General features: G+C 45.9%; 2 protein-coding genes across 3 annotated transcripts in view; one reads left to right on the top strand and one right to left on the bottom strand.

Annotated features, from left to right (window-relative positions):
• dvl3a (dishevelled segment polarity protein 3a) overlaps positions 1-9,987 on the bottom strand; it is a 31,734-nt gene extending 21,747 nt beyond the window's left edge. The window contains exons 1-2 of one of the 2 annotated variants that reach the window (XM_060928059.1): positions 9,509-9,987; positions 799-868 (exon numbers count right to left, since the gene is read on the bottom strand). In XM_060928059.1, the coding sequence (XP_060784042.1) occupies positions 799-868; positions 9,509-9,669 (231 nt within the window). In that variant the 5' untranslated portion in view covers positions 9,670-9,987. Of the gene's footprint in view, positions 1-798; positions 869-5,621; positions 5,938-9,508 lie in introns of those variants that run through there. The other variant, XM_060928067.1, reaches the window with a different exon arrangement.
• Positions 9,334-25,512, top strand: part of pcyt1aa (phosphate cytidylyltransferase 1A, choline a) — a 38,027-nt gene continuing 21,848 nt past the window's right edge. The window contains exon 1 of the mRNA XM_060928088.1: positions 9,334-9,618. The gene's annotated coding sequence lies outside the window, so the exon portion shown is untranslated. The remainder of the gene's footprint in view (positions 9,619-25,512) is intronic.

Genomic DNA, 25,512 nt, shown 5'->3' with positions numbered 1-25,512 from the left:
GACCGAGTGAAAACCTTTATCCTGGTTTGTATTGCTGGAATTTCACACGAACAAAGTGAGCGAAATGAAAATTCAGTTCGGTTCGCTCTGAACGAGAACAAAACCAAACATCTGGATTCGATCGTGATTAATTACTCCTGCGTTTTCGTCCCGCTCAATGGATTTTTGTCTTTTATTTTTGCTTCGGCTTTTCGAGAACTGAAAAGGATTACGTTATTAATACCAAGGTTATGAAGTAAACTCTCCAGTACTGACAAAGCCATCTTTTACACAGAACAGTGTGTGTGAGCTGTGTACCGAGAGGAAGATTGTGCTTCTCGGAAATCAAAGGTGTAGTGGAAAATTCTTTAGAGGAGGAAAAAAAAAACCTGATTTTTTTTTGTACTTTAACCCTTTCACTTATATTTTCACCTGCAAAAGATGTTAAGGAAAAAAAACCCTGCAAAACTGAAAATTAGAAAAAACACTGTGCTTCCAGAGTGATTTTTATTTCTTTTTCGAAACGCTAGCTGAGGTTAAAAGCTTCTGTCTCCGTGTCCTGTGCTTCCACTTACACGAATCAAATTTCTCTGTGACGCATCAAACATGTTTTGTTTTTTTTAAATTAAAAAAAAAAAAAACAGAAATACAGCAATGATGTGAGAAATGAACCTGAATGTTAATACTCTAAGTCATGAATCTTTTCTAGGGTTAACACACAAACTCCCAGGAGTGTCGTGTACATTAATTCTGTGCTTCATTATGCAAAGAGGATCAGTAAAGACGCTGAGCTCTCTGTCTGTCTGTGTGTGTACTCACCCAGCACACCACACGTCCATTGTAGCAGGGCAGTTTTGCGTTGTCGTCTGTGATTTCCTCCTTGACCACCCTACAACGAAAAAAAAAAAATACATTTATGGCCACATCAGCGAGTCATCGTTGCTCTGATGTCACTCAAACAGCAGCCGAGTTTGACTTTAATCCCGCGAGGACGACACTGTGAATATATTAGAATAAATAAATACGACCAGGTCCGAGATGAAAGCACGGTCGAGGAGGTCAAGCAGTTCTGAAAAGGCTTTTTCCTCCCCCTCAAAGGACCACCAGCAGGGCTGGGATGTGAACTCACAACCTCCTGGTTACTGGTGCAGAACCTTTGTGAGAAATCACCATCCGTGTTAAGCTCCCCCACCCAGTTTTAATAATGTATAACCAAGAGATTTTTGAAACAGGATGGGTTTTTTTCCCCCTTTTTAAAATATTTCTGAGGGGATGTCGATCATCTTTGGTCCATATTTTTTTTAGAAAAAAACAAAACTATATTTATATGAGGTTTATTTAAAGGCAACAGCAGATCCAGTAGTTCCTGTAAACTGTAAATACTACTGAGCTCTGATATTCTTATATAGAACCTTGGGTTTCAATTCATATTCAAAGCAAACCAAAAAAAAAAAAAATTGACAATCCAGGATTTGAAAGGGGGTTTAAACTTTTGGGTTTATAACACACTATGGATATTGTTGTGTTTTACAGATGTGATGTAGAATCTGAACACAATCACGCTGTTGGTGTGAAATTCCAAAGGGGGCACAAACATTTGCACCCAATGAAATTTAGTCAAAATAAAAAAAAAAAAAAAAAGTCCCCAGGCTGGTATACATGCTGTGGTCACACCCATTCCCGAACAAGTGTGTTTGGGTTCTGTGAGCTGGTGCAAATACAATGAGTTGTGTGCAAAAGTTTGTGCCCCCCCCCCAAATCCTGTGGTATCCAAGTGAGTTTTCACACTCGTGATCATCCGATTGGTTTGCCATCATGTCACGTTTCTTCTGAAACTGAACGGCTTGCAAATTGTTAGTCTTTTATCGTTTTTGATTATTTTCCTTCGATTCCAAAGCCGATGCGGTGAACAACAGGACGTTTGGACTCCAGTCCCGTTTGGTTTTATATTAGTGCTGTCAAAACTTGACTCAATTTTAACGGCGATAATTTTTTTATCGCGAGATTAACGCTCTGTGACATGATGTAGGTTTTTCATAAGCTTTTGAAACTGCCAGGAACTTGCAACAGAGACAAACGATAGCAGCTAGACTGTAATGCCCCCCACAGCCAGAGTCCTCTGTCCTCCTCCCAAAGAACCAGCGCGGGCAGGGCGCGCTAGTAGAGATGGGATTTATGGCTCCGCATCTTTGTGATCCGTTCTTTGAAAAGAGCCGTTCAAAAGACTGGCTCATTTGGCTCTTTTTAAATATTTATTCAGTTTTAAGAAGACAGCATCTAAAGAAGGCAGATCCCTCTGCACTGTAAACTCAATGCTATCCCAGAAATCCTTCCTGTAATATGCAAATTTGGCCGCCTCTGATTGGACAGCGCGACGCATCAACAGGCAGAAAGTGTAAAAGTACAAAATGTGTTAAGTGAGCTGAAACAGTAAAGATCAGATTCAATGCAATATTTATCAACGAACAACTTAAACTTAATATAATAGTGTACTTTATATTATAATCAAGCATGTCAAGCCTACCGTCGCTGTGTAACCTGTCTCTCTGAGTTGTAGACTAACTCAAGCAGTAGATCACTTCACTCACGGTTCTTTTGCTAGCCCTGGTGTTCGCCTTAGGTTTCACGTGTTATGCTTTGCAATACAAAGCAAGTCCATTCACGTTTTTATGCTGATAAGAGAATTACAATGGTTTTTCATGTGACAAAAATGTGCGATTAAATTGCGATTAATCGCGAGTTAACTATGACAGTCGCGACATTAATCGCGATTAAATATTTTAATCACTTGACAGCACTATTTTATATATATTCATAAAGCGTTGTGCGTCTCTCCCGCCAACCATAACCATAGCGGAGAGCATCCACACCAGGGCTCGGTTATTGCTGGGTTTCAGTCACATGATTTTTCTTGGCGATTTCACTTCTGGTAAAACAGCTGGTGGTCTAGCAAACCAATCAACTAGCGATAACTTATCAGAGTACGCTCGTAATCTAGAAGCCACTGCTGGCTTTAGATATATTCAGAAGATTGCTATGTGCAACGGAATCGACCCCTACAGTCTGGGAAAGAAGGATGTGTCATACGATCTCAAAAACTACCCTTCAGTCAAGTTCCCCGACATCTTGAACTATCTGGTGTTGCAGACGTCCTTCTACACCGCAAAACCGATGAAAGCGTGGAAGAGTATGGAGGCTTACAACTGTTTTGTATGTGGCTGGGTAAAGGACCTCGCCATCAAGTCGCTGCCCAATCAATCCTGGATTGTTTTTGCCCATGTAAGGATGTTTTTTTAAAGCTTTTCGTTCAAGTACCATTCGCTTTTATCTCTCAGGTAAATCACTCACAAAGATCATCAGAAACCCCTTTAAAGACCTGGATCTTAGGCTACATCCACACGACAACGGCAACGAGATGTTATTTAAAAATATATCGCGTCCAAATGGGCAACGATCAGTAAAATATCAGGTCCATATGGCAACGCAACGCTTGCTGAAAACGATGCAATACACACGCCACACCTCTAGGGGCGCTGTAAGACGGTCCCATCGGAGACACCAGAATAATAGAAGAAGTAAGGACGCATGCGCATAAACTATTATGCGCGAGACTTCATATTAGCCACAAAGTCAGGAAAATCTGTTCGTAAAATTACATTATAATGACCAAATACAATGAAAAGTATTTTTCCAGTCTCACCTGTGAAAGGTAATCCCATGTGATCTCGTTTGGACGGCAAACCTGTTGGTACAGTTAAACGCAGCTAATCTTTATTCTCCGCTTTGACCTATCCAATATGGCGGCGAGGATAACGTATGATTCTATGCGGAAGGCGGCGTCTTTAATGGTCCGGAATAAATTGAATGCTACACGTTGATGGATTAATTTGTTGTTTCTCACCTGTGAAAGGTAATCCCATGTGATCTCGTTTGGACGGTAAACCTGTTGGTACAGTTAAACGCAGCTAATCTTTATTCTCCACTTTGACCTATCCAATATGGCGGCGAGGATGACGTATGATTCTGCGCGGAAGGCGGCGTCTTTAATGGTCCGGAATAAATTGAATGCTACACGTTGATGGATTAATTTGTTCTTCTACGCCCTTTTTGAGGAATGTATTGTAGGACTTAAACCAACATCTGAAGAGGTGAGATCGCTCCTTTTTTTCCCTATTTTTGCTGGCGGGATTGACTCTGCCCTAAGGGCTATTCTCTCTCTCTCTCACTTTGCACCATTACACAATAAATATTCACAGTGAAAATATTTTGTAAGCGCGTTTCATGAACCAAGTTATAGGATTTGTTGACAACTCGCATCGAGTTCGTTACACTTCTACCCAGCGTGAAGCACTCACAGTCATGTGGTTGTGACGTCATCATAAACAAATCCGTTCTACTCATCCAGACGACTTCACAACGGCAACGTTGCCAGATGTGGACGCCAGGCCTAAACGATAAGCAATTGTATCAGAGTCACCTGAATCCGTTGCCGTGTGGACAGGGCCTTAGTTAAACAAGACGGAGAAGTGATCACGGCGCATTGCAACTGTACGGCTGGGGAAGAATTTTGTCGCGACCTTCATGCATATGGACTTTGTGAGGAGTGAACAAAGAAACAGCTGGTGACTTTAGTGCTTCGGGACTAAAAAAAGGACCATAAAATAACGACACGTAGCAAGAAAAGTACTTGGAAAACACTAAGGACAGAGCTGAGAGGGAAATACAAACCTTTCACCAAGTCATCACTGCAAACTCCAGCACGCTTCGACTCGGCTCCCTTCGATTTCACTGAGAAGCAGCCTTTCTCCACGTCTTTTTGTGAAATCCTTTTTTATTACTTCATGGGGAACCCTGAAGAACCTTTTATCAGTTTCATGGTTTGATCGATTCGAACAAGCGTAAGGCATTTTTCATGCGAGCAATGCACTTTCTCCGTACAAACGCTTTGTCAACTGAGCTCTGGTAGACCACCAGCTAAAGTTCTGAATAACTAACGAGGCGGATGTGACGCCACATCACGCGAAACCCAGCAATTGTTTTGTGACATCACAAACCGTACTGATAGACAACTCCGCCCCGAACGCAAAGAAACGTGCTGAGTGGTGTCACGTTACGTTCAGGGCTTTTCCCCACATAAAAAAAAGTGTCACATGTAAAATGGAATGGGCGTGGCTTAAATTGGAAGGGATTGGGTTTTTTGGTTGGTTGTGAATTCTGGTTCTGAGCTTCCACATGGTTGAACTGAACCCCAAACCAATGATTTCAAGAGGACCAGGGATCAGCTTTCTGGACTCAAAATGAACCGAAATTTCGAGGAAAAACAGAGTGGAGAGGAAAAAAAAAAAAAGTGTGAACGTGAAGAAAAAGTAATCTAGGGGTTCATAAACTATAGCATTTCCACATATAGCTAGAAAGAAATAGAAAGTTGAGTTTTTCTCCTCATTTGTATCATTTTGACTCCAGTGAAAGGAGGTCAGTGCTCGGAGACTAAAACCGTTAAACCTCATGAACAGTTTCAAAAGAAAAAACATTTGCTTGAAAATAAAAAACAAACAAAACAAAACAAAAAAAAGTTCCGGCCCATAAACACCTCGCCTGTGCGACGTGTCGGAGAGTGAATGGGGTAAAGATGAACTTCTCACCACTTTTCCTGATTTACATCCATACTGAAACATGAAACACGTTTGTGCTTTTAAACGAGCTGCGTGAGAAGCGAGGATCTGACTGGAACATATTTCACGCAGGGCAGCGCCGCCGTAAAACTGACAGCACGTATCGCTAAATTCCACGCTCTCTCACTCTCTCTAAACTGGCATTCCTCCACCAACACACTCACAGGAAACTACATGAAGAAGAAGCAGCAGCAGTCGAGATCCTGTTCAAGCCTGCTGGAGAATCAAAACTCAACACCGACACGTTTATTTCAACGAATGACTTTCGGTCCACACGTTCAGAATCGCAATCCAAGATAGCGAAAACAGCCAAGGGTGCCAATACTTCCTCCCCCCCCAAGCAAACACGACATCAAAACTCTACAGGTGTCTTATTAAGCAGGTAGTGCACTACTATTTGTTCCCTATGTAGTGAATATAAGTGACAAAAAAAAAAAAAAAGACAGGATTCGTGTGAGAAGAAAGTGCATTAAAGATGGTGGATGTTTACACGGATCCTCTGGGTTGTCCATGAAAATGTAAAATTGAACTAATTAAAAAAAAAAAAAAACTAGAAAAAAAAAAAAGATTACAGGTTTCATCCTGAACTAACAAAAAAAAAAAATCAAACCGGAGTAAATTTCTGAATTCGGATACGTCCATTTTTGTTGCTTGATCTAAAATGTAGAGACAAGCTTTAAACCGATTAATAAAATTGTATCACAAAGAATTTTGCGTGTTTGTTCTCAAAAAAAAAAAATCTACAATTTGACGTTCGCTAGTAAACCATTAACTTTGATCTTTCAGGGGTGAGAAATTTTAGGACAGAATTTATAAACGTTAAAGAATTTTACGAAGAGAATGAAAGGAAAGGAAAAGACAAGACGAAGGAGTTAGCCTGAACTAATTTTAAAAAAAAAAAATCAAACCGGAGTAAATTTCTGAATTCGGATACATCCATTTTTGTTGCTTGATCTAAAATGTAGAGACAAGCTTTAAACTGATAAACAAAATTGTATCACAATAAAGAATCTGCATCAAAAAGAATTTTACTTGGGTTTTTTTTTCGAGAACAATCTACAAATTTAACGTTCGCTAGTTAAACCATTAACTTTGATCTTTCGGGGTGAGAAATTCTTGGATAGAATAGGCCATTTGCAGGAATTGGTCACGTGTCCATTTTTCCCCATAGCAACAAGCCCGTGGTGAGCAAGCTAACTTGATATTCCTTGACGACCTTAAGAGTTTGACTGGCGATGCGAAGCAATCCATTTCTAGAATAGCTGTTTTTACCTTTTCTACTGTCTTTTTTTTTTTTTTTACCCGAATTTCCGTGTGTACTTGGAAAAAGTTTGTGGTTTTAACTTCTGTCGTAAGTTAAAGCGAATCACTGGCCGTAAAAGAGAATTTTTCTGACTCAAGTTGGTCGCCGCTGAAAGAAATTCATGTGCGAAATGGTGGATTTATAAGTCATAAAACATACCTGAGAAATCTGCCATTTCGCACGTGAATTTCTTTCGGCGGCGACCAACTTGAGTCCCCCCCCCCAAAAAAACCTCGCTTTTATGGCCAATGATTTGCTTTAACTTACGACAAAAGTTAAAACCGCAAACTTTTTCCAAGTACACACGGAAATTCGGGTCAAAAAAAAAAAAAGTAGAAAAAAAAATTCTATTCTAGAAATGGATTACTTCACATCGCCAGTTAAACTCTTATGGTCGTCAAAGAGCAGTGAACACACACACACACACACACACACACACACACATACCCAGAGCAGCGGGCAGCCATGCTAACAGCGCCCGGGGAGCAGTTGGGAGTTCGGTGCCGTCCCATATTAACCTAACCACATGTCTTTGGACTGTGGAGGAAACCCACGCGGACACGGGGAGAACATGCAAACTCCACACAGAAAGGCCCTCGCCAGCCGCTGGGCTCAAACCCGGAACCTTCTTGCTGTGAGGCGACCATGCTTGTTGTTATGGGGAAAACTGATACGCGGCCTATTTATAAACGTTCAAGTATTTTACGAAGACAAGACGGATGAGTTAGCATACTTTTTAAAAAGCGCACACACGTTGGGTGATGAGACTAATCACAAATGCAGCGTTTTGAAAACACAAAACGACCTTATTATCATAATTAGCGTCAAGCTGTATCGGTATCATACCTGTCAACCCTCCCGTTTTTCCCGGGAAATCCCTTATTTTGACTTATTTCCCGCTGTCTTCCCGTTTTTTTATTTTCCCGAAAATATCCCGCATTTTCACATTATATAAAAGTCCCGTATTTTCACAATATAAAAAAAGTCGGTAGGTCCAGAATTCATGACGCGCCTCTGACAGGAGTTTACAGCAGGAAGTCGGGCCATCAATTCACGTCCCCGCCCTCTCAGGCATCAGTAATTACATAACTCCGTCCGGAGGCGAGGCTGAACAAGTGATTAGGTCCAGTGTTGCCAGTTTGGTCGGTTTCCCACCCAAGTTGGGCAGTTTCAAGTGCATTTTGAACATATTTTGGGCTGGAAAACGTCAGCAGTATCTGGCAACACTGATAAGGTCTGAGGTGAAGATGGCGATGCTAATAGCTAAGAAAAACATTAGCCTCTCTTTCTTTGATGATTTCAACAAGTGCGTGGCTGGAATGTTCCCAGACTCTTCCATCGCAAAGAAATTTTCCATAGGGAAAACGAAAGCCTCCCAAATAATCAAAGCTAAGCTACACATGTTTACATTAAGTATGTCCTGGGTAAGACCTCATAAATAGCCTAGTGTAAACTAATTGGTGTATTAACTGTTTTATCCACTCATTGTTTTATTTTCTATCTGAAACTTACCCATTTTAAATCACTCTTGGTTTAATATCTTATATTACTCTCTCTTTATTACTCTGTCTATCTAGTGTTCCGAGACCATGACTATGGTAAAACCATAATAAATTGCAATGGAATTGAATTTATTGACTGGTTATATAATGACCTTTCTTATTTTAACATAAGATCCGTATTTTAGCCCTTAATTTGGGAAATAACTGGTACCACTGAAAGCAAATAAAAAATGTATAGTTTATTCACAAATGCACTCTATAAACCATAAGCATATTGAGTTTGGGTCTTGGCTATCACCAACATGCACCAGAGTACAGGAAATCACAAATACTAGATAGAAAATTGCCCCCCATTCAACTACACACCCACTTTTGGTGAAGGGTATGACTTTCCAAAATTTTCCCTTATTTTGAGTTAAAAATCTGGGAAATATCCATTTTTTTCAAACCTCAAAGTTGACAGGTATGATCGGTATCGCGGTATGTCAAACATACGGTGTATCGTTCAAACCCTGCGTGACCGTGAGGCACAGATGGCGTCTGCACTGCGCATGCGCACATCACAAAAGAACGGACCACACACACCAGCTTTAAACTGAAGCGAGAAAAAAAAAAAAAACAACTGTTTGCTTTAAAAAAAAAAAAAAAAAGTCATCCGAATTATTCAGGTCCTAGAAAAAAAATTCTTACGTCCTAAACCGTGAACATTTGTGTGTAGTCATGCTGAGCTATTCATTCTCTCACACAGCAAACACACACACACACACACACACTTTTCCCCCCGACTTTGTTTGTGAGGCGGTTTTTTCCTCCACACGCCGCTTTAAAGGCCTCCAAGTCTCTGCTGAAGGGATTTTAAGGTTTAAAACTCGCACTCAGAGTAAACATGGAGCCGGAAGTTGCAGCTCTGGAGCGGTTTTAATCCGGAAAACAGCTCAACACCAGAAAAGCGGCGCCGCGCGACAAATCGGCAACTTGAAACAAAACAGCAGCTACAAAAAGAAACAGAAGAAAGAGAGAGAGAGAGAGAGAGAGAGTAAATCCGCCCTCACCCAAAGTCGGCGTCCATGGACTTGAAGAAAAACTTGTAGTGCGGTTTTTTGAGGGCATGTTTGAGGTCGGACAGAGTGACCGAGTCAGCAGGGGCTGAGATCTTCACCAGGTAAGGAGTCTCCTGTTCCTCTAGATGGTAGATGACTTTAGTTTCCCCCATGGCAGAGAGCCGGGGAGAGAGAGGGCACGGTGGGCATCAGGGCCCCTCCAGCACCTGGGGCAGATTTTCCTTCTCTTCCTAAAAAAAATCCCACTTTTTCTTGTCTTTTCTTTCTTCTTCCCTCCCCCAGGAAACCTTCCAACACGCAAAGCCGAACTACCCCTGAGTCCCAGTCCTCCTCTTCTTCCTCCTCTTCTGCTCTTCCATCTCTCCACTTTATTACTAATACTCGCTCGGAAAGCCCGTATTGGTGTCTTCTCTTCTCTTCTGTGTCTCTCCTCTCCTCTCCCCTCCCCAGCACTCCTGGTCTTCTGTTGCTTTGATTGATTGGAGTGGAGAAAGGGAAAAGCCCGACATGCGCCCTCAGGCGGTCAGGGGAGGAAGTGCACACATTACATCTACGTCATTATTTAAAAAAAAAAATTATATATATATATTATGGCATGAGGCCATTCGGTCCCTGTATGACCAGGATGGATGGATAGATAGAACTTTATTGATCCCTTTGTGAGGGTTCCCTCAGGGAAATTAAAATTCCAGCAGCATCATTGCATCATAAATAGAGAAAACTTTGAGAAATTAATTATTAACATATAAAATATGGAGGGGCGGCACGGTGGTGTAGTGGTTAGCGCTGTCGCCTCACAGCAAGAAGGTCCTGGGTTCGAGCCCCGGGGCCGGCAAGGGCCTTTCTGTGCGGAGTTTGCATGTTCTCCCCGTGTCCACGTGGGTTTCCTCCAGGTGCTCCGGTTTCCCCCACAGTCCAAAGACATGCAGGTTAGGTTAACTGGTGACTCTAAATTGACCGTAGGTGTGAATGGTTGTCTGTGTCTATGTGTCAGCCCTGTGATGACCTGGCGACTTGTCCAGGGTGTACCCCGCCTTTCGCCCGTAGTCATCTGGGATAGGCTCCAGCTTGCCTGCGACCCTGTAGAAGGATAAAGCGGCTAGAGATAATGAGATGAGATGAGATAAAATATGGAGGAAAAAAAACACCTAGCAGGAGAGGCTTGGCTACTGCTCCTCCTTCCCGTCCTCTGTCCTCCTGTTACCCCTCCTCCCCCCCAGAAAGGAGTTGTACAGTCTGATGGCGTGAGGGACAAAGGAGTTTTTGAGTCTGTTCGTCCTGCACTTGGGAAGGAGCATTCTGTCACTGAACAGGCTCCTCTGGTTGCTGATGACGGTGTGCAGAGGGTGACTGGCATCGTCCATGATGTTCAATAGTTTGTCCATAGATCTCTTCTCTGCCACCGTCACCAGAGAGTCCAGCTTCATGCCGACCACAGAGCCGTCCAGCCTGGATGTGTCCTCCTTGGATGTGCTGCCCCCCCAGCACACCACGGTGTAAAACAGGACACTGGTGACCACAGACTGATAGAACATCCACAGGAGTTTCCTGCAGATGTTAAAGGACCGCAGCCTCCTCAAGAAGTATAGCCTGCTCTGTCCCTTCCTGTACAGGTGGTTGGTGTTGCAAGTCCAGTCCAGCTTGCTGTCCAGCCACAGCCCGAGGTACTTGTAGGAATCCACAGCCTCCACTTCGACTCCCTCGATCAGAACTGGTCGTGACCTTGGTCTGGACCTCCCAAAGTCAATGACCAGCTCCTTGATTTTCAAGGTGTTGAGCTGCAGATGATTCCTATTGCACCAAATGGCAAAGTCCCTCACCAGGCTCCTATACTCCTCCTCTCTGTCGTCCCTGATACACCCCACTATGGCTGTGTCATCGGCGAACTTCTGAATGTGACACATCTCCGAGTTGTAGCACAAGTCCGCGGTGTACAGGGTGAAGAGAAGAGGGGCCAGCACCATGCCCTGGGGTGCTCCAGTGCTGGTAATCACAGTGTCGGACGTGATGTCCTTCAGCCTGATGTACTGCGGCCTGTCAGTAAGGTAGCTGGAGATCCAGGTGACCGGGCAAGGGTCCGCTCGCATCCTGTTCAGTTTGTCCTGAAGCATAAGGGGTTGGATGGTATTGAAGGCACTCGAGAAGTCCAAAAAGAGGATCCTCACTGTGCCATTTCCCTTATCCAGATGCAAGTGGGCTCGTTGTAGCAGGTAAAGGATAGCTTCTTCCACACCAACACCTGCCCAGTACACAACTGCAGACAGTCCTGGGCGTGTTGCACCTGGGGTCTGAGGAGGCTGAGGAAGAGCCACTCCAACGTCTTCATCAGATGTGAAGTGAGTGCCACCGGTCGGAAGTCGTTCAGCTAGGAGTTTGGTTCGCATTGCCAGCAGTAAGTCGGACTCATTATCGGTGCATGTTGGACTCCGCCAGGGCTGTCCTTTGTCACTGGTTCTGTTCATAACTTTTATGGACAGAATTTCTAGGCGCAGCCAAGGGGCGGAGGGAGTCTGGTTTGGCGGCATCAGGATCACGTCTCTGCTTTTTGCGAATGATGTGGTCCTGTTGGCTTCATCAATCTGTGACTTACAGCATGCACTGGGACAGTTTGCAGCCGAGTACGAAGTGGCTGGGATGAGGATCAGCACCTCCATGTCCATGGCGCTCAGCCGGAAACGAGTGGAGTGCCTACTCCAGGTCAGGGGGGAGTTGCTACCTAAAGTGGAGGAGTTTAAATATCTCAGGGTTTTTGTTCACGAGTGAGGGTAAGGGGGAGCAGGAGTTGGACAGAAGGATCAGGGCAGCGTCAGCAGTGATGCGGATGCTAAACCGGTCTGTTGTGGTAAAGAGAGAGCTGAGCCAAAAGGCAAAGCTCTCAATTTACTGGTCCATCTACGTTCCCACTCTCACCTATGGTCACGAGCTGTGGGTAGTGACCAAAAGAACGAGATCGTGGATACAAGCGGAAGAAATTAGTTTTCTCCACAGGGTGGCTGGGCTGTCCCTTAGAGACAGGGTGAGAAGCTTGGTCCTTCAGGAGAGACTTGGAGTAGAACCACTGCTCCTCCACATCAAAAGGAGTCAGTGTTAGGGTTTTGCTGGGATTCGAACCTGGTTCGCTGGTGTGATAATCCAGCAAACCCCCACTAGGCCACCAGGGGGATGACTCAAATGCAGAGGCGTGAGGCGGAAGTAGAAAAAGTATCAAAAGGTTTATTTACAATATTTACAAAAATCCAAAAAGCTCAGAAGATGAAGGGAAAAAATAAGAAATATCCAAAGTACAAAATAAAAGCCAAAAATAACAGGAAAGAAAAGGCAAAAATACCAACGCTCAGCAGATCCAAAAACACAGTAAATACTAGGTCCAAAAAGCAAAGCAAAGTGCAAAACCAAAAAGACAAGGAACACGGTACAGAGGAAACTGGAGCTAAACATAACAGCACAAAGATTCCGTGACAAGAGGACTGAACTCAGGGGTATAAATACACAAACTAAAATAGGCCACAGGTGACACTAATGAGGACTAGGCGGGGCACAAGACACATGGAAAACAACAAACATAAAACACAGAAACAGTGGCGGCCTCTAGAGGCCAAAACAAACATGACAAGAAAATGAAATAACAGCGGCCTCTAGAGGCCAAAACAGTCCCAGTCCTAACAGGACACCCCCCCCCCCCAGGAGCATCTCCTGACGTTCCCAGGGCGATCCGGATGGGCCGAATGGAAGTCCCGACACAGTTCTTTATCTAAAACGTCCCGAGCGGGAACCCAGCAGCGCTCCTCAGGACCATAGCCCTCCCAGTCCACAAGATATTGCAGCCCGCCGCGGACCCGGTGGGAGTCAAGCAGGCGATGCATGGTGAACACAGTCTGACCCTGGAAGATGTGGGGGGGTGGGGGGTTCCTAGGGGCAGGGGCATACATGGACGTCAGTACGGGCCGCAACAGGGAAACATGGAATGTGGGGTTGATCCTCAGAGTCCGGGGCAACTGGAGCTGGTAGGAGACAGGGTTCACCCTGCACACCACCTTGAAGGGACCAATGTAGCGATGAGCCAGCTTGCGGTTCTCCACCCGCAGCGGAAGGTCCTTAGTGGACAGCCAAACCCGCTGCCCAGGGCGGAAAGCGTGGGCAGGTCTTCTATGGCGGTTGGCCTGAGTCTGGTTGGTTCTGGAGGTCTGGATGAGGGTCTTCCTGACCTTGCTCCAGGTCTTGCGACACCACCTCACATATTGGTTGACCGAGGGCACCCCTGCGTCCTCCTCCTGGTCCGGGAACAGAGGTGGCTGGAACCCGAATTGGCACTGGAATGGCGACAGCTTGGTGGCCGATGACTGCAGGGTGTTGTGGGCGTACTCTGCCCATGGCAGCCAGGTGCTCCACGATGTCGGGTTATCCATAGCCAGGCCTCGCAGGGTGGTTTCCAGGTCCTGGTTGAGCCTCTCCGTCTGGCCGTTGGACTGTGGGTGAAACCCAGAGGAGAGGCTGGCAGTGGCTCCGATGACCTTGCAGAACCCGTGCCACACTCGGGAGGAGAACTGGGGCCCTCGGTCTGAGACGATGTCCTGTGGGAGACCAAAGACTTGGAAGACATGATTAAAAATAAGTTTCGCTGTTTCAAGAGCAGAAGGGAGTTTGCACAGTGGTATGAAGCGGCAGGCCTTTGAGAATCTGTCGACTAAAACCAAAATGACAGTGTTACCTTGAGACTCCGGGAGACCCGTGATGAAGTCAACTGCCACGTGGGACCAGGGACGCCGGGGAACGGTCAGAGGATGCAGGAGACCCTGGGGACGCTGTCGCGGGTTCTTGGTTCTGGTGCAGACCTCACAGGACAGGACAAATGACCTTACTTCCTTCTCCATGTTAGGCCACCAGAAGCGTCTTTTCAGGAAGTCCAGGGTCCTCCGAGCTCCCGCGTGGGCGGTGAGAGGGGAAGAGTGACCCCACTGGAGAACCTTGGCCCGGGCTTGATGTGGGACGTACAAGAGGCCCGGTGGCCCCGTCCCAGGACCGGGGTCCTGGCGTTGGGCTCGTCGGACGGCCTCCTCAATACCCCAGCGGACAGGGGCCACAATCCGGGACACAGGGATGATAGGCCCGACTTCACTCTCCCTGTTAGTGGCAGAGAACAGCCTGGATAGTGCGTCAGGTTTGGTGTTCTTGGAGCCGGGGCGGTACAAGAGGGTGAAGTCAAACCGACTGAAAAATAAGGCCTACCTAGCCTGTCGTGGGTTCAGTCTTTTGGCTTGCTGGAGGTACTCCAGGTTCTTGTGGTCAGTCCAAACCAGGAATGGATGTTGCACTCCCTCCAGCCAGTGCCTCCACTCCTCAAGGGCCAATTTGACCGCTAGCAGTTCTCGATCCCCCACATTGTACCGGGACTCCGCAGGACTCAGGCAGTGGGAGAAGTAAGCGCAGGGGTGCAGCTTTCCTTCTGAACGTTGAGAGAGCACCGCGCCGACACCACTGTCCGAGGCGTCCACCTCCACGATGAATGGTTGGGAGGTGTCCGGGAGGACCAGAATGGGTGCCGTGCAGAAGCGATCCTTGAGGTCTTTGAACGCCTTTTCCGCCTGAGGAGACCAGACATAAGATCCACCTGTCCCTTTGGTGAGGTCCGACATGGGTGCTGCTACAGAACTAAAGTTCCTGATAAACTTGCGGTAGAAGTTAGCAAATCCTAAGAACCGCTGAACCTCTTTGACGGACATGGGAGTGGGCCAGTCGTTGAGGTGGTTTGGGCACCTTGTTAGGATGCCCGCTGGATGCCTCCCAAGGGAGGTTTTCTGGGCATGCCCTATGGGGAGGAGACCCTGGGGCAGACCCAGGACACACTGGAGAGATTACAACTCTCAGCTGGCCTGGGAATGCCTCGGTATTCCCCCGGAATAGCTGGTGGAGGTGGCCAGTGTTATGCCCACTTGGCTCAAAGCGGAGATAACATAGAGGAGACCACACCGAACGTAACGTTATACTATGATCATTTATTAAAAGAGATTCAAACCCAGTCAGTAAATGTAAGCTACTCAAATGTGTAGTGAAAGTCAGCTTCATGCAGTGTAGTGCGTAAAAAGATAAAGGGAGAGGGAGAGAGAGAGAGTCAAAGAAGAGGCTGCAGCCAGCCCTCGTAGCCACAGGGCCAGAGCAGCCAAGCCAGAGCAAGAATGAGACCCCAGACAGACCTGGAAGAGGTGCTTTTAAACCCCTCCACCCAACTACCAATCAGCTGGCCTATTGGCCACCATGGCCAGCCAGCCAAGTTGATCAGCTCCCCCTGCAGCCTGGGAGCTGGAAGACCGGGCCACTCATAACTAATATGTAGGAGGAATGAGGCAGCCATAGCACAACAGAGCCGGGCGCAACATCACTCCCACCATAAGACAGACACCCATGCCTGGGTTCTGACAGGGACCACACGCAATCCTAACCCCAACATACAAACACACACTTGACTAAAACATTAAAAAACATTACAGTACATTAGACACAGTTATCCTGAAAGCCATTAACTACATGCATACACATATACTCACACACCCACACTCCACCACCCCAACAGTGTGTCCCCCCCCATACAGTCCTTCACCACATCCACCCAGCTAAACCTGGCGCCTAGACAGCCAAGTGAGAAGAGGTGAAGACGATACAGAAGGAGGACACCCCTTTTACTCGGGCGCCCGAGACAAGGCGTCCGCCATGATGTTATCCACGCCCCTAATGTGCCTAATGGACAACTCGTAGGGCTGTAGAAAAAGTGCCCAACGCATCCAGCGCTGGTTGGGATTCTGGAGAGAAGAAAGAAAAGTTAAAGGGTTGTGATCAGAGTAAACAATAAGTGGGTGCACACCACCACCAACATAAACCTCAAAATGTTGGAGGGCCCAGACCAGGGCAAGAGCCTCCTTTTCGATCGTAGAATAATTGTACTGGTGACGGTTGAATTTTCTGAAAAAGTAGCAGACTGGTCTATCCACACCATTTGCATCCCGCTGTAAAAGAACTGCACCCGCCCCAACCCGACTAGCGTCAACCTGTAACTGGAACGGGTCATCCAGCCTAGGAGCCGCCAGGACGGGCGCAGAACTCAACAGTGCTTTGGCATTATCAAAGGCCTGCTGACACTCAGCAGACCACTGAAACTTCACTGAACTTTTGAGTAAATTAGTCAAAGGTGCCGTAACAGAAGAAAAATTACAACAGAAACTCCGGTAATACCCGATCATCCCTAAGAAACGCATCAGTTCCTTTTTTGTCGCTGGAGGTGGAAAATTATCTATCGCCAAGACCTTGGCCCTAACTGGTTGAACATGGCCCTGACCAACTATCTTACCAAGGTATTCCACTGTAGCTTGAGCAAACTCACATTTAGCTAAGTTCACTGTGAGGGTTGCTGCCACCAACCGCTCAAACAGTGCCCGAATGCGTGACAGATGGACCTCCCACGTATCTGCATAGCAAACGACGTCATCAATATACACCGCGCACCCCTCCAGTCCCGCAACGACTCGGTTCATGAGTCGTTGGAAACTGCAGGGGGCGTTGCGTAGCCCAAACGACATGCGGGTGTAAGAGTAGAGACCAGTAGGAGTGATGAAAGAGGACACCTCTTGAGCCCTAGGAGACAACGGAACCTGGTAATAACCTTTAAGTAAATCGAATTTACTAACAAAACGTGCTGCACCAACTTGATCGATACAATCTTCTATTCTAGGCAACGGGTAAGAGTCTGGTTTCGTCACCGCATTCACCTTCCTGTAATCAGTACAGAATCTGAAGGTGTTGTCTGATTTCTTAACAAGCAAACACGGGGACGACCAACTAGAGTACGATGGCTTAGCTAGCCCATTATCAAGTAGATACTGGACACTCTCATCTAAACTCTGACGCTTGTCGGGTGCCACGCGATAGAATCTCTGTCGTATAGGTGTTGCATCTCCGACATCAATGTCGTGCTCCATCAAGTTGGTGCAAGACGGTGTATCTGAAAACAAACAAGAAAATTCCAAAATCAAAACTTTTAATTCCTCCCGCCTATGTAATTCCAAATGACTGAAAAAAACATCCAGGTCAGCTAAAGTTTCAGAGTTATTCAAACGTGCATGCAAAATCGCGTCATCAGGAGAGCGCACACCATCCTCTCCTGCCACCGGAGCCTGAGGAGCGCACTCCCCCGCAACGAAACCAACAGCTTTAACCTCAGCCTTCCTCTCCACCTGAGCTGAAGAGAAATATGGCTTTAAAAGGTTAATGTGACACAGTTGCGTATTTCTCCTACGCTCAGGAGTAGCGACAACATAGTTTACATCGGAAACCTGCCGAACGACTGTATATGGACCAGAATATTTGGCAACGAATGGAGAACCAGGAAAGGGTAACAGCGCGAGAACCTGATCCCCAGGGCTGAAGACACGCACCTCAGCCTTGCGATCATAGTTGTGTTTCATTTTCTTTTGCGCGTCAGTCAAATTTTCGCTGGCTTTTTGCCACGCCAGAAACAATCTGCGCCTGAAGCCCAGAACGTAACTGGCCAAATTCTCAGGAGGATCCGATGTATCCAAATCATCTGCCAACACAGACAAGGAAGTTCGCACCTTGTGGCCGAACACCAGTTCATTGGGACTAAAGCCGGTGCTTTCCTGCACCACATCTCACGCAGCCATTAGTAACCACGGTAAACCGTCCTCCCACTCACGTTTCATCTCCACGCAATACGCGCGGAGAAGAGACTTGAGTGTGGCATGAAAACGTTCGAGCGCGCCTTGGCTCTGCGCATGATATGCAGAGCTGAAATTGTGTTGTATTTTCAACTGCTTGAGCGCAGCAGCAAACGTCCTTGAAATGAAATTCAAGCCGCGATCACTTTGAATGACTTTAGGTAGCCCAAAGATTGAAATGAACTGAGTCAAACTCTTAACAACGGCTTTTGTTGAAATGGTTCGAAGCGCATAAGCAGCGGGATACCTGGTGGCTTGGCACATTACCGTGAACAACTGAACACAGCCAGATTTTGAGGGGGGCAAAGGACCTACACAATCGATGATAAGATGTTCAAAGGGAGTGCCCACCGACGCTATAGGTTGTAATGGAGCCGGTTTAATGACAGTGTCAGATTTTCCTGCAATCTGACAGACATGACACGACTTCACAAACCACGCAACATCCCTTTTAATGCGTGGCCAGAAAAAGTACTGCAACACACGATTGTAAGTCTTTTTGACCCCGAAATGACCAGAAATGTCCCCATGCGCAGTAGCCAACACTTTGTCCCGACATTCCTCAGGCATCACCACCTGCACGACCTGACCTACCACATCAGTGTCAGCAGTAGGCGACCACCTATGAAGTAACAAATCATTCTGCAAAAAATAACCATGACCCGTATTATCCTTATCAGCAACCAGATCAAAATATTTCTGCAACCCCTGATCGTGTTTTTGGGCCACAACAATGTCATCACGAGACAATGACGCCGGAAGTTCAGGAATGAAAAGTCGAGCTAAAGTGGTTTTAGATTCGTCAGACGGTTGCGCAGCTTCCCGACGCGCCATGGCGCGCGTCACAGTGCACGCTGGAAAAACCTCTGGAAAATCTGAACCGCACTTAACTAGCTCAGCTGATGGTGAAACTTTGGTTCTAACCACTGGCGGCGGCACAACCTGCTCGGGAAAAACACAATCACGAGCCAGATTGTTTCCCACAATGAGGTCTATTCCATCTATGGGCAAAGATGGACGCACAGCCATGGTTACTTCGCCATTCACAAAACCAGAAAATAATTGCATTCTATGCAACGGCACTGGAAAAGCCTGCAGCCCAATTCCCCGAATTAACACAACGTTCCCCGTGTCTGAAGTAAACGAGAAAGGCAGGACTGATTGACATATAAAGCTCTCAGACGCCCCAGTATCGCGCAGGATCTTTACCGGAACACGGCAAGTGTCACCAACCAGCGAGACAAAACCCTCTGTGACAAACGGAGCATAGTCCGTCATGTCGGCCACAGTTGTTTTGTCACGCTCATCACACTGCCCCTTTACACCACTTTTGAACTCGTTCGATACAACACAAGACGTCTGATCAGATTTTCCTGGAACGAACGAACGCCCATCAGTTTTTACCACCCCCTTGCACTGACGCGTAGCACAGATAGAAGATGCGCAAAGCCCCACTTTATCACGCTCATTCTTCTTTCTACGTTCGTTCAACATTTTCGCACAGTTTCTTTTGAAATGACCTGGCTCCAGACAGAAATGACAAACAGGCCAGTTTTCTGCGTTACGATTTTGTGTTTGATCAGAATTTGTTGGAGTGGCTAAATCAGACATAGATGGTACAGCATTAAAGTAGTTAAAGCGCTGCCCCCCGCGGTTATACCCTTGCCGTGGCACAAAATCACGCACCTGATTCTTATGAGTAAGAGCAAACCCATCTGCGAGAGCAGCAGCCTCCGACGCTGTTTTTACTGGATGTTCATTAACATAAGTGCACATACGATCAGGCAACAGATTTTTAAATTGCTCCAAAATCATTAAGTCGCGCAATGCCTCAAATGACTCAACACCTTCAGCTACAAGCCAACGGTTGAAAAAACTAGACAAATCTCTAGCCAGTTCGGCATGTGTATACTTATCAGATTTCTTCCATGAACGAAATCGTTGTCTGTAAGCTTCGGGAATTAATTCATAACACTTCAACACTGCCTCCTTAACCGATTTATAGCTCTTCCTTTCGGAAGGCGACAGAGCAATAAAAGCTTGTTGCGAACGCCCAATCAGAGCTGTCTGTAATAGTAACACTTTCTCTTCATCACTCCACTCCTGATCAAGAGCCACATTCTCGAACAAAGAGAAAAACACATCAGGATCTCTTTCATCAAATTTAGGAAGGAATTTAACCATATGGGCCAGGCCCGATGGCGAGGAGACCTTAAGCTTCTCTCGCTCCACTACACGGACCTGATCTAAACGTCTCAACTCCAACTGACGATCCTTTTCTTTCATTAGCCTCCAATCGTTTTTGTTCCATTAACAAGCTATGTTGCATTTGCAGCAATTCTTTTTGTTGCTCGAAAGATAATTTGCTAGATTGCCCCGATTGCATTACTGGACTCGAAGGACTTTTCAATAAAGACGCCCCCTGACTCGTCTGCTCCTGTGGCTTGGTACCAGGCAATACGTCCTTCTCCTTCAAGCGCTCAGAAATAAATGTAGCAAGTTCATCTTTCTTTGCTGATTTAGGCAACATTACTTCGATCCCATAATGGTCGGCTACACTATTCAACTGTTCTTTAGTTAAAGCCGCAAATAACGCCTCAGATGGGGACGCAACGAAAGCATCAAACACGCTCATTTTCTAATACTAATTTGACAACACTCAACGATCAAAAAAAAAAATGCGCAACAAACAAAAACACACGTTGCCTTTCAGGTTAACTTAACCAACCAAACACGATAAACTACAAGCAAAGTGATCTGTAATACACGCAACAAAATAACAGCAGAGCTCCCCCTAAACATTTACCCACCACTAGACTAACCTATCTTCACACTGAGCCCAAGAACCGAGGATCAGCGAACCAAAAGGATTCACTCACCTATACCGCTGGAGCCAAGCTGTCCCGTTAATCGATCCAGCACGGAGATCCACGGCGGTGCCCAAGGTCCAGGCTCCAGTGACACTGCGGCCTACCCAAGCGCCGAAACGCTCTAGAATGGGGATGGCTAGGCTCTGCACGCTGATACCCTGTTACGGGATCACAAATACACTTCGCAAAAAAAGAAACAAAATAAACAAAACTGGTTGGACTAAATGCTCTATTCTGCTCAACTCTTCCCCGATCAAACATGTATAACGTTACACTTACGATGTAAATCCCCCCAAAACAAACACTGTGAGAAACCGGCAGGCCAAAATACGTCTCCTTCATTCACAAAAACTTAAGACCAATGACGTCGCTCTACACACCTCACGCTCTACCAATAGCAATGAGAGCAGCCTAGTCAAAACATATGCCGGTTCACAACTCTAGGGAACTACATACAGTATCTTTTTAAACAACGAAAACGTCGGGAACAAAGACGGCTCGAGCCCCCATATGTTATGCCCACTTGGCTCAAAGCGGAGATAACATAGAGGAGACCACACCGAACGTAACGTTATACTATGATCATTTATTAAAAGAGATTCAAACCCAGTCAGTAAATGTAAGCTACTCAAATGTGTAGTGAAAGTCAGCTTCATGCAGTGTAGTGCGTAAAAAGATAAAGGGAGAGGGAGAGAGAGAGAGTCAAAGAAGAGGCTGCAGCCAGCCCTCATAGCCACAGGGCCAGAGCAGCCAAGCCAGAGCAAGAATGAGACCCCAGACAGACCTGGAGGAGGTGCTTTTAAACCCCTCCACCCAACTACCAATCAGCTGGCCTATTGGCCACCATGGCCAGCCAGCCAAGTTGATCAGCTCCCCCTGCAGCCTGGGAGCTGGAAGACCGGGCCACTCATAACTAATATGTAGGAGGAATGAGGCAGCCATAGCACAACAGAGCCGGGCGCAACACCAGGGAGAGGGAAGTCTGGGCTGCTCTGCTTAGGCTGCTACCCCTGCGACTCGGATCTGGATAAGCAGTAGAAGATGGATGGATGGATATTTTGATATCTTTCCACACTGACACTACAGACTCCCTGAGTAGCAGCAACTTTATCTTTACTCTACTTTAGCACCTAATATCTCACACACACACACACACACACACACACACACACACACACACACACACGAGTGTTTACTCAGAAATACACCATCTGGGTTCCCTTTAGAGTCTGGTTTCTGCCTCATGTCATCTGAGGGAGTTTTTCCTCAACACCGTCACCACAGACTTCATCATTACGGATAAAATTAGCTCATGTTTAAAGTCATTAAAATTCTGTAAAGCTGTTTTGTGATTATGCACAGTGGTGTAGTGGTTAGCGCTGTCACCTTACAGCAAGAAAGTTCTGGGTTCGAGCCCAGCGGCCAGCGAGGGCCTTTCTGTGTGGAGTTTGCATGTTCTCCACGTGTCTGTGTGGGTTTCCTCCGGGTGCTCCAGTTTCCCCCACAGTCCAAAGACATTCAGGTTAGGATAATTGGTGGGTGAAGTCAAGTTTATTTGTATAGCGCTTTTAACAATAAACATTTGTCACAAAGCAGCTTTACAGAATTTTAGTGACTTTAAACATGAGCTAATTTTATCCCTAATCTATCTCCAATGATGAAGCCTGTGGCGATGGTGCCAAGGAAAAACTCCCTCAGACGACATGAGGAAGAAACCTCGACAAAAGGGAACCCATCCTCATTTGGGTGATAACAGACAACATGATTATAACATTTTTAACAGTTTTAACATGAAGTCAGTTTTGTTGATGTTATAAACTCTTCATTGATAGAAACTTGAGTGCAAAACTGTTCATGACAACTGCAGTCCTAAAGTTAGCAAGTCAACTGTAGTCCTCAGCCATAAAAGCATTACTGTAAGAGACCAGAGTGTCCTCCAGGTGTGACTTTCAACTGTCCACATGGGGCCATCCTCCACAGGAGCGATGCGATGAGACTCCAACCAGACACAGGGCACTAGGATGGATCAGGCAGGTCCGAGGAGCAGAAGAGGTTCAGCATCTCGATCTCAGGATTGAGATGGAACTCAGAGGGACATATGGGGGAGGGGGGAGGTGTAAATTGACCGTGAGTGCAAATGGTTGTTTGTTTCTATGTGTTAGCCCTGCGATGACCTGGCGATTTGTCCAGGGTGTACCCTGCCTCTCTCCCATAGTCAGCTGGGATAGGCTCCAGCTCGCCTCTGACCCTGTAGAACAGGATAAGCGGCTACAGATAATGACTTGACTTGACATCTGAGCTCCATCCAGGACATGGAGAACCAAAACCGGGACATAAATCTCTATCTGTCACTTGTCAAGTCAAGGCAAGTTTATTTGTATAGCACTTTTAACAATAAACATTGTCACAAAGCAGCTTTACAGAATTTGAACGACTTAAGACATGAGCTAATTTTATCCCCAACGAGCAAGCCTGTGGCGACGGTGGCAAAGAAAAACTCCCTCAGACGACACGAGGAAGAAACTTCGAGAGGAACCAGACTCAAAAGGGAACCCATCCTCATTTGGGCAACAACAGACAAAATGACTATAACATTAACACTCCTAACAAAGTCAGCTTCGTTGATGCTATAAACCCCCCACCAACGGAAACCTGAGTGCAAAACCGTTCATGACAACCGCAGTCCCAAAGTCAGCAAGTCAACTGCAGTCCCCAGCCACAAAAACACCACTGCAAGTGTCCAGAGCGTCTTCCAGGCACGACCCCCAACTGTCCACATGGGGCCGCCCTCCACAGGAGCAATGCGATGAGACTCCAACCAGACACAGGGCACCAGGATGGACCAGGCAGGTCTGAGGAGCAGAAGAGGCCAGCATCTCAATCCCAGGACCGACATGTAACTCAGAGGGACAGATTTGGGGGGGGGAGAAGAGAGAGAAAACACAGGTTGTTAGGTATGCCCAGTGTGACCTGAATAAGTTGGAACAGTATACATATTGCACTGAGTACAAGCAGGGACTCCGGCAACTAACTATGACAGCATAACTAAAAGGGGAGAGCCAGAAGGTAACACAGGCATGAGGGAGCCCCGGGACATAAAGCAGCAGCCACTACACCGTCAACAAACTCGAGTGAGCAAGCGAGTGGGGACTGACAGCATCCATACATCCCAGTTTACCAAAACACTCTGTCTGAGGATCCTCCAGATCTACATCTTTACCTCAAACACCATTAACACAAGACTTGACTAAACAGATATGTTTTCAGCCGAGACTTAAATGCTGAGACTGTGTCTGATTCCCGAACACTACTTGGAAGGCTGTTCCATAACTGTGGGGGTTTGTAAGAAAAGGCTCCGCCCCCTGATGTAGCCTTCACTATATGAGGTACCAGCAGATAGCCTGCACCTTTTGATCTAAGTAGGCGTGGCAGGTCATAGAGGAGCAGAAGTTCACTCAGGTACTGTGGCACAAGACCATTCAGTGCTTTAAAGGTCAATAGTAGTATTTTATAATCAATACGAAATTTGATTGGGAGCCAGTGCAGTGTGGATAAGACAGGGGTGATGGGGTCATATTTTCTAGTTCTAGTAAGGACTCTTGCTGCTGCATTTTGAACTAACTGGAGCTTGTTTATGCACTTATTGGAACATCCAGACAGTAAGGCATTACAATAATCCAACCTGGAGGGAACGAAAGCATGAACTAGTTTTTCCGCATCATGTAATGACATTAAATTTCTTATCTTAGCAATATTTCTGAGATGAAAGAAAGCTATCCGGGTGATGTTATCAATGTGAGTTTCGAATGAAAGACTGGGGTCAATAATCACCCCGAGGTCTTTTACTGCTGCACGTGAAGAAACAGAAAGGCCATCCAAAGTTACTGTGGAATCAGAAAACTTACTTCTAGCTGCATGTGGTTCTAGTACAAGTACTTCAGTCTTGTCAGAGTTAAGCAGAAGGAAGTTAATAAGCATCCAGTGTCTAATGTCCTTCACACATTCCTCAATTCTATTAAGCTGGTGTCTCTCATCAGGTTTTGCAGAAACATACAACTGTGTGTCATCAGCATAACAGTGGAAACTAATACAATGTTTACGAATAATATCACCCAGAGGTAACCGATATAAAGAAAAAAGCAGTGGACCCAAGACAGAACCTTGTGGAACACCAAACTTTACCTCAGTACGTCTAGAAATATCACCATTTATATCAACATACTGATAGCGATCAGTTAAATAAACGCTTGTGAGGAAATCGATTAATTGTTTTGATAAATTTGGGGACTTTTTGTTTGTGAATGTGTCGGAATGATAAAAAGAAAATCACACGTTGGCTTGAAGATATGAGGTTTATCTCCTTTATCTTATATAATTAAATCATATTGTCTGGTGTTGTGGT

This window comes from Neoarius graeffei, chromosome 1, assembly GCF_027579695.1.
Source record: "Neoarius graeffei isolate fNeoGra1 chromosome 1, fNeoGra1.pri, whole genome shotgun sequence".
Lineage (NCBI taxonomy): Eukaryota > Metazoa > Chordata > Actinopteri > Siluriformes > Ariidae > Neoarius > Neoarius graeffei.
Note: the sequence above shows the minus strand (reverse complement) of the source record. Positions and strands in the feature narration are given on the sequence as shown.